Source organism: Oncorhynchus nerka, linkage group LG14, assembly GCF_034236695.1.
Source record: "Oncorhynchus nerka isolate Pitt River linkage group LG14, Oner_Uvic_2.0, whole genome shotgun sequence".
Taxonomy (NCBI): Eukaryota; Metazoa; Chordata; class Actinopteri; order Salmoniformes; family Salmonidae; genus Oncorhynchus; species Oncorhynchus nerka.
This window is the reverse complement of record NC_088409.1, coordinates 21,033,023-21,045,491: the sequence shown is the minus strand read 5'-3', so window position 1 is coordinate 21,045,491 and position 12,469 is coordinate 21,033,023. Positions and strand designations below refer to the sequence as shown.

At 46.9% G+C, this 12,469-nt stretch overlaps 1 protein-coding gene across 4 annotated transcripts in view; it reads right to left on the bottom strand.

The window, feature by feature from the left end:
- The window catches only part of LOC115121677 (disintegrin and metalloproteinase domain-containing protein 22-like), a 179,485-nt gene that overhangs the window by 5,005 nt on the left and 162,011 nt on the right, over window positions 1–12,469 (bottom strand). For 2 of the 4 annotated variants that reach the window (XM_065027742.1, XM_065027743.1), the window contains 15 exons: window positions 11,758–11,857; window positions 11,523–11,594; window positions 11,316–11,408; window positions 10,098–10,229; window positions 9,945–10,008; window positions 9,744–9,849; window positions 9,461–9,580; window positions 5,959–6,127; window positions 5,715–5,826; window positions 4,309–4,399; window positions 4,145–4,198; window positions 3,760–3,960; window positions 3,036–3,136; window positions 2,883–2,949; window positions 563–686 (listed from right to left, as the gene is read on the bottom strand). In XM_065027742.1, the coding sequence (XP_064883814.1) occupies window positions 563–686; window positions 2,883–2,949; window positions 3,036–3,136; window positions 3,760–3,960; window positions 4,145–4,198; window positions 4,309–4,399; window positions 5,715–5,826; window positions 5,959–6,127; window positions 9,461–9,580; window positions 9,744–9,849; window positions 9,945–10,008; window positions 10,098–10,229; window positions 11,316–11,408; window positions 11,523–11,594; window positions 11,758–11,857 (1,606 nt within the window). Of the gene's footprint in view, window positions 1–562; window positions 687–2,882; window positions 2,950–3,035; window positions 3,137–3,759; window positions 3,961–4,144; window positions 4,199–4,308; window positions 4,400–4,747; window positions 4,777–5,714; window positions 5,827–5,958; window positions 6,128–9,460; window positions 9,581–9,743; window positions 9,850–9,944; window positions 10,009–10,097; window positions 10,230–11,315; window positions 11,409–11,522; window positions 11,595–11,757; window positions 11,858–12,469 lie in introns of those variants that run through there. The other 2 variants (XM_065027744.1, XM_065027745.1) reach the window with 2 other exon arrangements.

The following is a 12,469-nucleotide window of genomic DNA, read 5'->3' as shown; positions in this document are numbered from 1 at the left end:
CATACGTCATTAACTACTACTGTATTTACCTAGTTCCTAGGACATTATGTACAGTATGTTACGTATGAGATGTTATGTACAGTATATGTTACGTATGAGATGTTATGTACAGTATATGTTACATATGAGATGTTATGTACAGTATATGTTACATATGAGATGTTATGTACAGTATGTTACGTATGAGATGTTATGTACAGTATATGTTACATATGAGATGTTATGTACAGTATATGTTACGTATGAGATGTTATGTGCAGTACATGTTACATATGAGATGTTATGTGCAGTATGTGTTATGTATGAGATGTTATGTACAGTATATGTTACGTATGAGATGTTATGTACAGTAATGTTACGTATGAGATGTTATGTGCAGTATGTGTTACGTATGAGATGTTATGTACATTATATGTTACATATGAGATGTTATGTACAGTATGTTACATATGAGATGTTATGTACAGTATATGCTACGTATAAGATGTTATGTGCAGTACATGTTACGTATGAGATGTTATGTACAGTATGTGCTATATACTGTGTTATTATAGTAGTTTACCCTGGCACTCTGCCTGTTGGCCTTCTTCTGGTCGTCGGGGAGGGGGGGCATGGGGTAAGGGTACCTCCGGCTGGATGCAATGGACCCCGTGGAGGAGGTGGGCGACTTCGCCGGGGAGAGCGTCCTGAAAGAGGCAGGAAATTACCTCACTATAAACGGTGATATCATCATTCTTACTGATCTGCCCGGAATAGGCAGAAGTTGCCCCTAAACACAGAGGCAGACATTTTTTCATGACCCTAACGGTTAAGGTTCAGATTGGGGGTTCGATAATTTGACCCCAGAGCTGTGGTTAGGGGAAGCATCTGCCTGTGCCAGAGTAGACCAGCCTGAACAGCCCTGGTCTGGGAACAGTCACCTCTACCTCTCATCGACCTGCCTATGACATCATCAACCGCTGCACCATCATCAGCAATGCAACAGGGTCAGCTGAGCTGTGGCTGGAGTGGGAGTGGGCAGGTCAGTCAGACACCCACTGAGTACAGTTAATTTGACTAGACCTGTGCCTGTGTTGGGGTGTATCTGGGCTGGTCCAGGACCAGAAGGTGTAGTGGAGATGGGTAAATGTGAACCGACCAGGCCGGTGAGCACAGAGACACTCAGTAGACTCAGACCTGTGCCTGTGTTGGGGTGTATCTGGGCTGGTCCAGGACCAGAAGGTGTAGTGGAGATGGTGTCATGGTGGGTAAATGTGAACCGACCAGGCCGGTGAGCACAGAGACACTCAGTAGGGGACTCAGACATGTGTGTAGCACAATGATGACATCAGAGCAAACACAACACTGAACATGCAAAGATAAAGAGAGAGAAGATGGCAAGAGCAACGGAGGGAAATAAGGAAATAGACTAGTAATAGAGATTATTTCTAATGACTTCCTTTTTGGTGTCATTACAAATAAAGCAAGACAATTATGTTACTCAATACTCAACAAAATGTAAAACTGTTGTAAAAGTTCAGCTATTGATACATCCAACCATCGTACGCTAAAAGCAATGAATCATGGGAGTCCAAAGACACAAGAGGACCAAGAGCTGTCAACCAAAGCTCTGACATCATCACCAGAACTACCAATCAATCTGCTCTTTATCTGTGATAAAAGGGAGCTGACCCCCATTTGGTAACCACTGGTACAACCCTTCCCTACCTCCCCTGGCCAAATTGAACCCAAATACACAGACCAAGCCAAAGGGGAGTTAAAAGAGGGGGGTGGGGGTTGTTGAGGAATAGGAGATGATCTGAGGTAATACCTAAGGTAGGGTCCTTCACTGTTTTTATTCACATCTTCTACCCACTTAGTTACATCATAATGCTCTGTTTGGAAGCGAGGGGTTAAATACCTGCAGGAGTGGGGATTGATAGACACACCGAGAAGGGAGGAGGAAAGGAGAAGAGGAAACAGGAGGAAAAAGAGGATGAGAGGGAGGAGGATGGAGATGAGGAAGAGGGAGAAAGAGGACGAGGGAGGAAGAGGAGATATTTTAAGAGAGCAGAGCAGACCAATGACATTCTGAACACACCACCAAGATGCAAGTGAGAGGAAGACAAGATGGGACTGTGAAGAACTTGGCTAGATGAATGTGTGTTTTAGTAAGATGGTCATTTGCATTTTGGCCAGATGTCACAAATCAGTCCAAGCAGTTAAATTCTCCTCATTCACTCCCATGCATTCAAACAAGAACAGTTGCTCTGCAAATGACCTCAGGTGTCAAGACCAGGAAACAAACAAACAAACAAACAACAACAGGCTGGGAGATCAACAAGGCTGAAAGGTCAACAAGGCTGAAAGGTCAACAAGGCGTTAATTGTGTTCATTCACGGGGAGCATGTGCAGTTAGGGTTGTTTTTGAGTGGCCATGCTAGAAAGGACAGAAGTATGGTTTCACAGATGTCATCTTTATAAGCAATAGCCCTGACCTTAACACTTAACCTTTACATTTACCCTCACCCGTAACACTAACCCTTAGATAAAAACAAATAGCATTTGTCTGTTCAAGCATGGCCATAGTGACTGCCATTAAGTCCCACATGCACTCTACAATAACATTTTGCTTTATAGAACAGTGCAGTACAACATTCTAGAACAATGGCATCTCTGAGGTAACAACATCTGGTAGTAGTCAATGTAACTCATTAATACACTTTCTTATAAAGTTCTTGATTCACAGATTCTACAAGTAACCCCACAACTTGTATAAGTCTATTTCACCATACAGAACCTCTTGGCTTGCTGCTATTTGAGCTGATTTCTATAGTGACTGGATGGGTGTAAATACAATCCCTGAGCCATGTGGAAGCCCATCCAGGAACATGGTGACTTACTCTGTAGAGTTGGAGCGAGGACGGAACTTCTTCCCTTTCGACTTCTTGCGATTTCCACTCAGATTTCCTACAGAGGAAGGACACAGTAACACATGGTTAGCATAGGGAAATCTGTGTGTGTGTGTGTGTGTGTGTGTGTGTGTGTGTGTATACCTTGCCATGAGTTGCTCCTGGGTCGTCCGTTCTCACAAATGTCAGAGATGTGTTTGGCGTCAGGGATTCGCTCGCTCCACGAGTGGGACAGACCGTTAGACCTTCACACACACAGAGTTAGATTTCCTTGTGAAACAGTGATAACCATTATCATCACGCTCATCATTACTGACAACCTGATCCCCAGACTTTTATTTTTTTTATTTAGCCTTTATTTAACTAGGCAAGTCAGTTCAGAACAAATTTTTATTTATAATGACGGCCTACACCGGCCAAACACGGACGACGCTGGGCCAGTTGTGCGCCACCCTATGGGACGCCCAATCACGGTCGGTTGTGATACGGTCGGTTGCCTCAAGCACTGAGATGCAGTGCCTAAGACCGCTGCGCCTCTCGGGAGCCCAGATTTACAACATCTGTTTAGTGGGTTTGATTTCTGGGACCACCCATATGTAAAATGTATGCACACACGACTGCATATTAATATATTATTATAATATTATTTCCCTTTGTCTACAGTAGAGAACAGACAGACAGCTCAGGGTAGGCGGAGGAGAGGAAGGAGACTGATGGTACATTCCATGAGAACAGACTACCACACCATGACGACTGTGAACGATAGCATGACAACATGATGAGAAGAATGTGCAGAAAGAGGCATATTGCAACCAACACTACACAACCAACTACACATATTGCGAATGGCAGTGAAATGATGTCACACCTGAATGCAAACAGAGAGATGTTTTGTGAGATGGAGGCAATGGAGGGGGGGAAAGAGAGCGTGTATATCTGCAGGTTAGACAGACAGCCAGACCTCTTCTTGGAGCTACAGCCTGAGTTGGTGCTGACCCCAGGGGCCAGGTCACTGTAGAACGAGTCTGCATCCCCGGGTTTCTTCACATAGTCACCCGGAGGCATTTGCCTGAGAAACGCCAACAAACATTAGACATCTGAACACTGTCATGACATAGATTTCACAAACACATCAACAAATTGTCCAACACATAAATAGATCAACAACTAATGACCGTTATAGAAAATGTGGAATTGTAAGTCGCGCTGCTAAATGACAAAAATGTAAATGGGAACGAATAAGGATGACAAACCTGCAGAATCTTCTGTGAACCTCTGACTCAACGTAGCACCGCTGTCTGTAGCTCCTGTTAGTGAATAAGGACAGTCACGTCAGACACACTGACCAATGACAGGATCCCAAGCCAGTTCCTAGTCAGCTATCCCAGGTCTAGAGCTGAGGTCCAGCTGTACTCACTTGTATCCCCAGGCGGTGATGGCCAGGATGAGAGCCAGGAACAGAATGGAGCCAGCGATGGCCCCGATGATGATGTTAGTACTGGTGATACCTGAGAGAGGAGGGGGGGAGAGAGAGCACTTTATAAACAAACTGTATTATAGTTGTTTCCAGATGAATCTGTAGGAGAAACACACTTTGAAGTGATCAAGTGGGTACACCTCACTTCAATAGTACACTAAAACACAGCACACTCAGAGGGAAGAGATCTGAAAGGAAAGAGGGGGGAGGAAACACATTACAAACATGGATGTGTATGTTTTTGAGGGGAAACGTAGAAAGATTCAAAAACATGACTGACTACAGGCTGGGGAGACTGGGATGGGGTGAGAGGAGGAGAAAGAGGAGGAAGTGACATCACAGAAGGAGCAAACACAATGAAGAGGAACTCAGATCTGACCTCAGCGTCACTCCATCAATGACATGAGCCTGTCGACAAAGAATGTGTGTGAAAATAAACAACAAACAAAAAGAAAGATGTGCCTGGTTGTTGTTTTTTTAACAGATACTAATGCAAACGTAAAGGCCAAAAATAATGATTATATGCTAAATAACTAAACAATGAATGAACCAATGATTTATGATGAAAATAAAGGCTTAAATATGTATGTCGAACCAAAACCTCTCACAGTCTTTGTGTTAAAATGGGGAGAGGGAAAGAGTTAGAGTGAGAGAGTGCGAGAGTTAGAGAGAGAGAGAGTAGGAGAGAGAGAGTTAGAGAGAGAGAGAGAGAGAGAGAGTAGGAGAGAGAGAGTTAGAGAGAGAGAGAGTTTGAGAGAGAGAGAGAGTTAGAGAGAGAGAGTAGGAGAGTTCGAGAGTTAGAGAGTTCGAGAGTTAGAGAGAGAGAGAGTAGGAGAGAGAGAGAGTAGGAGAGAGAGAGTTAGATAGAGAGAGAGTTTGAGAGAGAGAGATAGTGAGTTAGACAGAGAGAGTAGGAGAGAGAGAGTTAGAGAGAGAGAGTGAGAGAGAGAGAGAGTTAGAGAGAGAGAGTAGGAGAGTTAGAGAGTTAGAGAGAGAGTTAGACAGAGAGAGTAGGAGAGAGAGAGTTTGAGAGAGAGAGAGAGTTAGACAGAGAGTTAGAGAGAGAGTGAGAGAGAGTAGGAGAGTTAGCGAGAGAGAAGGAGAAAGGGAGAGTGTGAGAGAAAGAGCGAGAGAGAGTCAGAGAGACAGAGACAGAGAGAGAGAGAGAGAGAGAGAGAGAGAGAGAGAGAGTAGGAGAGTTAGAGAGAGAGTTAGAGAGTGAGAGAGAGAGTGTGAGGGAAAGAGTGAGAGAGAGAGAGAGAGAGATTTATAAGCAGGGCTTATATAAATAGGAGGAGAGGGAAAGAGTTAGAGAGAGATGGGAAGACATGTGGAGTTATTTGTACCTGATACAGAGGCGGTGGGTCCAACCACCAGGTAGCTGAGAGGAGATGTGGAGTTACAATCGTCTCCAGTCCAACCCAAGTGACACACACACTTCAGCTCGTTACTACAAATCTGCAACACACACATACACAAGCATGCAGGCACACACACCCAAAAATATGTATTAGGAGCTGAAAGGTTGGAGAGAGAAAGTGGGTGTGCATGCATGTGTGTGTTTGTGCATTTGTGTGTGTGTTTCCGTACCCCGTGTCCAGAACAGATGGTCTTCTCGGTGGTTCCAGGGCAGGTGCTGAAGTTGAACTCCTGAAGGGGCAGACACTTGTGGTTGAAGCAGACCCTCTCTGTCCCACAGGCTGTCCCATCCTCCACATAGCCCAGGTCACTGTCCCCGTCTATCATCACATGACCCCCACTGACATACAGCACACAACACAGCACAGTTACAGATATAGCACAGTTCATATAGAAGTTACACAGGGACATACATCAAATATAGAATTGTATTCACAAAGAGAGAGCTAGAGACGTTATTCTGTATGTGCCCTGGAGGCCTGCATCATCAGAGAGAGAGAGCTATAGGCATTATTCTGTATGTGCCCTGGAGGCCTGCATCGTCAGAGAGAGAGCTAGAGGCATTATTCTGTATGTGCCCTGGAGGCCTGCATCGTCAGAGAGAGAGCTAGAGGCATTATTCTGTATGTGCCCTGGAGGCCTGCATCGTCAGAGAGAGAGAGCTAGAGGCGTTATTCTGTATGTGCTCTGGAGGCCTGCATCGTCAGAGAGAGAGAGCTAGAGGCGTTATTCTGTATGTGCTCTGGAGGCCTGCATCGTCAGAGAGAGAGAGCTAGAGGCGTTATTCTGTATGTGCTCTGGAGGCCTGCATCGTCAGAGAGAGAGAGTTATAGGCGTTATTCTGTATGTGCTCTGGAGGCCTGCATCGTCAGAGAGAGAGAGTTAGAGGCGTTATTCTGTATGTGCTCTGGAGGCCTGCATCGTCAGAGAGAGAGAGCTATAGGCGTTATTCTGTATGTGCTCTGGAGGCCTGCATCATCAGAGAGAGAGCTAGAGGCATTATTCTGTATGTGCTCTGGAGGCCTGCATCATCAGAGAGAGAGCTAGAGGCATTATTCTGTATGTGCCCTGGAGGCCTGCATCGTCAGAGAGAGAGAGCTATAGGCATTATTCTGTATGTGCTCTGGAGGCCTGCATCATCAGAGAGAGAGCTAGAGGCATTATTCTGTATGTGCTCTGGAGGCCTGCATCATCAGAGAGAGAGCTAGAGACATTATTCTGTATGTGCTCTGGAGGCCTGCATCGTCAGAGAGAGAGCTAGAGGCATTATTCTGTATGTGCTCTGGAGGCCGGCATCGTCAGAGAGAGAGCTATAGGCATTATTCTGTATGTGCTCTGGAGGCCTGCATCGTCAGAGAGAGAGCTAGAGGCATTATTCTGTATATGCTCTGGAGGCCTGCATCGTCAGAGAGAGAGAGCTATAGGCATTATTCTGTATGTGCTCTGGAGGCCTGCATCATCAGAGAGAGAGCTAGAGGCATTATTCTGTATGTGCTCTGGAGGCCTGCATCGTCAGAGAGAGAGAGCTAGAGGCGTTATTCTGTATGTGCTCTGGAGGCCTGCATCGTCAGAGAGAGAGAGCTAGAGGCGTTATTCTGTATGTGCTCTGGAGGCCTGCATCGTCAGAGAGAGAGAGCTATAGGCGTTATTCTGTATGTGCTCTGGAGGCCTGCATCGTCAGAGAGAGAGCTAGAGGCATTATTCTGTATGTGCTCTGGAGGCCTGCATCATCAGAGAGAGAGCTAGAGGCATTATTCTGTATGTGCCCTGGAGGCCTGCATCGTCAGAGAGAGAGAGCTATAGGCATTATTCTGTATGTGCTCTGGAGGCCTGCATCATCAGAGAGAGAGCTAGAGGCATTATTCTGTATGTGCTCTGGAGGCCTGCATCGTCAGAGAGAGAGCTAGAGGCGTTATTCTGTATGTGCTCTGGAGGCCTGCATCATCAGAGAGAGAGAGCTATAGGCATTATTCTGTATGTGCTCTGGAGGCCTGCATCGTCAGAGAGAGAGAGCTAGAGGCATTATTCTGTATGTGCTCTGGAGGCCTGCATCATCAGAGAGAGAGCTAGAGGCATTATTCTGTATGTGCTCTGGAGAACTACATCGTCAGAGAGAGAGCTAGAGGCATTATTCTGTATGTGCTCTGGAGGCCGGCATCGTCAGAGAGAGAGCTAGAGGCATTATTCTGTATGTGCTCTGGAGGCCTGCATCGTCAGAGAGAGAGAGCTATAGGCATTATTCTGTATGTGCTCTGGAGGCCTGCATCGTCAGAGAGAGAGAGCTATAGGCATTATTCTGTATGTGCTCTGGAGGCCTGCATCATCAGAGAGAGAGCTAGAGGCATTATTCTGTATGTGCTCTGGAGGCCTGCATCGTCAGAGAGAGAGCTAGAGGCATTATTCTGTATGTGCTCTGGAGGCCTGCATCGTCAGAGAGAGAGCTAGAGGCATTATTCTGTATGTGCTCTGGAGGCCTGCATCGTCAGAGAGAGAGAGCTAGAGGCATTATTCTGTATGTGCTCTGGAGGCCTGCATCGTCAGAGAGAGAGCTATAGGCATTATTCTGTATGTGCTCTGGAGGCCTGCATCGTCAGAGAGAGAGAGCTATAGGCATTATTCTGTATGTGCTCTGGAGGCCTGCATCATCAGAGAGAGAGCTAGAGGCATTATTCTGTATGTGCTCTGGAGGCCTGCATCGTCAGAGAGAGAGAGCTATAGGCATTATTCTGTATGTGCTCTGGAGGCCTGCATCGTCAGAGAGAGAGAGCTATAGGCATTATTCTGTATGTGCTCTGGAGGCCTGCATCATCAGAGAGAGAGCTAGAGGCATTATTCTGTATGTGCTCTGGAGGCCTGCATCGTCAGAGAGAGAGAGCTATAGGCATTATTCTGTATGTGCTCTGGAGGCCTGCATCGTCAGAGAGAGAGAGCTATAGGCATTATTCTGTATGTGCTCTGGAGGCCTGCATCGTCAGAGAGAGAGCTATAGGCATTATTCTGTATGTGCTCTGGAGGCCTGCATCGTCAGAGAGAGAGAGCTAGAGGCATTATTCTGTATGTGCTCTGGAGGCCTGCATCGTCAGAGAGAGAGAGCTAGAGGCATTATTCTGTATGTGCTCTGGAGGCCTGCATCGTCAGAGAGAGAGCTAGAGGCATTATTCTGTATGTGCTCTGGAGGCCTGCATCGTCAGAGAGAGAGCTATAGGCATTATTCTGTATGTGCTCTGGAGGCCTGCATCGTCAGAGAGAGAGCTATAGGCATTATTCTGTATGTGCTCTGGAGGCCTGCATCGTCAGAAAGAGAGCTAGAGGCATTATTCTGTATATGCTCTGGAGGCCTGCATCGTCAGAGAGAGAGAGCTATAGGCATTATTCTGTATGTGCTCTGGAGGCCTGCATCGTCAGAGAGAGAGAGCTAGAGGCATTATTCTGTATGTGCTCTGGAGGCCTGCATCGTCAGAGAGAGAGCTAGAGGCATTATTCTGTATGTGCTCTGGAGGCCTGCATCGTCAGAGAGAGAGCTAGGATGTCGCTTTATAAGGAGGTCGCTTTATCAATCAGTGTGTGTAAATATCTATGAATGGACTGTAATTCCTTAGCAACCCAAGGAGAACCATAACGCGATGAATGAATCAGAGTCTGATGATGATGATGTGTGTGTGTGTGTGTGTACCTGCAGTCCAGGGAGGCGCTATGCTGTGCAACAGAGAAGGACGTCAGTCCCCCCTGCAACTCTCCTAGTCGGGGGGCCGGCGATATGTTGGAACATAGCAGGTACCCACAATGCACATCTCTGAAACACAGGAAGTAGTGATGAACATTCTCTCTAAGTTCAGGTTCCATTAGTTACCTAAACGTTGCTGGACACATGTTATGTTCAAGGATAAAAGTACAGTGTGATGTCATGTCATTGTATTCAAGCACAACAGAACTGTGACACAAACAAGTGTCCTTACTGCTTGTTGCATTGGACCCATGTGTCTTTGTCCTTCCCACAGTTCCCCTTCTCTGTCCCCTCGATATTCAACTTCTCATAACAGAACTTGTCAGCAGCGGTCGCCTCTGAAAAATCAAACAATGAACAGGGATAATGTCACAACCTACATAAATAACCCTGTAATGAGTGTCATTGAGGTCGACATAAAAACGTTACTCACTCTCTCCCCACAGGTACTTGCACTGTCTGTCTTTGGTCTTGCATCTCCCGTTGAAGCAACGACCCTGGACACAGAGGAATGGTACACGTCAAACACAAACACACACCTGTACACACCAACTGGTCCACTCTGATTATTCTTGATATCTCTTACCTGTTCCTTTTCACATGAGTAGCCGTCCATCTTGTGCACGTTCGGGGGACACTGGCTGGAGTTACCAGTGCAGTTCTCTGGAATATCACAGTCATTCACTGCCTCCCTACACACCACGCCCATAAACTCCATCTGCCAACACACAACACAGGTCAAAGCATGTCAGCAGGTGTATGACATTTACTCCTGAAGTACTGACCTGTTGCACAGACTACAACCACTGTAATTATTATTTGACCCTGCTGGTCATCTATGAATGTTTAAACATCTTGAAGAACAATCTGGTCTTAATGGCCATGCACTCTTATAATCTCCACCCGGCACAGCCAGAAGAGGACTGGCACTCCCTCAGAGCCTGGTTCCTCTCCACCTGGCACAGCCAGAAGAGGACTGGCACTCCCTCAGAGCCTGGTTCCTCTCCACCCGGCACAGCCAGAAGAGGACTGGCACTCCCTCAGAGCCTGGTTCCTCTCAACCTGGCACAGCCAGAAGAGGACTGGCACCCCCTCAGAGCCTGGTTCCTCTCCACCTGGCACAGCCAGAAGAGGACTGGCACTCCCTCAGAGCCTGGTTCCTCTCCACCTGGCACAGCCAGAAGAGGTCTGGCACCCCCTCAGAGCCTGGTTCCTCTCCACCCGGCACAGCCAGAAGAGGTCTGGCACCCCCTCAGAGCCTGGTTCCTCTCCACCTGGCACAGCCAGAAGAGGACTGGCACCCCCTCAGAGCCTGGTTCCTCTCCACCCGGCACAGCCAGAAGAGGACTGGCACTCCCTCAGAGCCTGGTTCCTCTCCACCTGGCACAGCCAGAAGAGGTCTGGCACCCCCCCAGAGCCTGGTTCCTCTCCACCCGGCACAGCCAGAAGAGGCCTGGCACTCCCTCAGAGCCTGGTTCCTCTCCACCTGGCACAGCCAGAAGAGGACTGGCACCCCCTCAGAGCCTGGTTCCTCTCCACCTGGCACAGCCAGAAGAGGACTGGCACCCCCTCAGAGCCTGGTTCCTCTCTTGCTTCCTGCCTTTCTAGGGAGTTTTTCCAAGCCACCGTTCTTCTACAACTGTATTGCTTGCTGTTTGGGGTTTTAGGCTGGGTTTCTGTATAACACTTCATGACATTTGCTGGTGTAAAAAGGGCTTTATAAATACATTTGATTGATTGATTGATTGATTGATTATGCATATGTGCATACGTGCGTGTTGTGACAATGCATAGTGTCCTGTACCTGACAGTTGTTACAGCAGAGTCCGTCGCTACACTTTGAGCCTTGTGTGAGTGTACACTTCTGACAGCACTTCTCTCCCTCCCTCTCGCACTCCTAGTGAAGGAACACAAACACATATAAACAAACACATATGAATCAAGGTTCCCTGTAGATTCTCCAGGACCAGAGGTGTCTAGGGCCAATGTCTGTCCACTCTCAGCTACTCACCGCTGGGCTACCACAGTCACACTCCTCCCCTGACTCCACCAAACCATTCCCACACTCTGGAGGGTCAACCAGCTGGAGTCACATAGAGTGAGGGGGAGAGTGAAAGAGAGGAGAGAGGTTAGGTTTATCTAAGTGCTTTGGGTGAATTTAAGAAAAGTGTTTTATAAGCTTTGAAGTTATTTTCTTCATTATCCCCTCCAGGGGTGTGTGTGTGTGTGTGTGTGTGTGTGTGTACCTTTATGGGTTTGTTGAAGAGACAGGCTCCACCACCAGTGTTGAGGAAGGTGTGGTACTCCTCCACATTGCAGTTGGAGAACCTCTTGGGCAGGTAGAAGCTGTTCAACACAACCACAGAGTCACGCAGTTACAGTGGAAACAACTGCAGCACGTCAACAACAACACACATCCCTCTGAGACACACTGTGCCACTCTTGTGTTGCTTTAGCGTTGTCCTTACAGAGAGAAGGCCAGTAGTGTGGTATATACTTACAAATGACCCTATATGAACAGGAAGGAAGCATTCACCTCAAAACGTGTTGAACAAGACTGACTAACAGCCCACTATCTATAGAATAACATACACACACACACACACACACACACACACACACACACACACACACACACACCTTTTATCTGTTGATGACTACAGTCAGAGTCAGGGTCAGAGAATAGGGAGAGTAGCGGTAAGGCATTGGCATACAAGATTAATATTGACTGATGGTGTGTAGAGGAAATAATATTTGTCACATTATTATTGTTGTTGTTATTGTCCTTGTTGTTGCTTCTGGTGCTTCTACACCTGCATTGCTTGCTGTTTGGGGTTTTAGGCTGGGTTTCTGTACAGCACTTTGAGATATCAGCTGATGTACGAAGGGCTATATAAATAAATTTGATTTGATTTGAATCATAACCTTCGCACAATCTGTGATGTGTGGTGGCAGAAA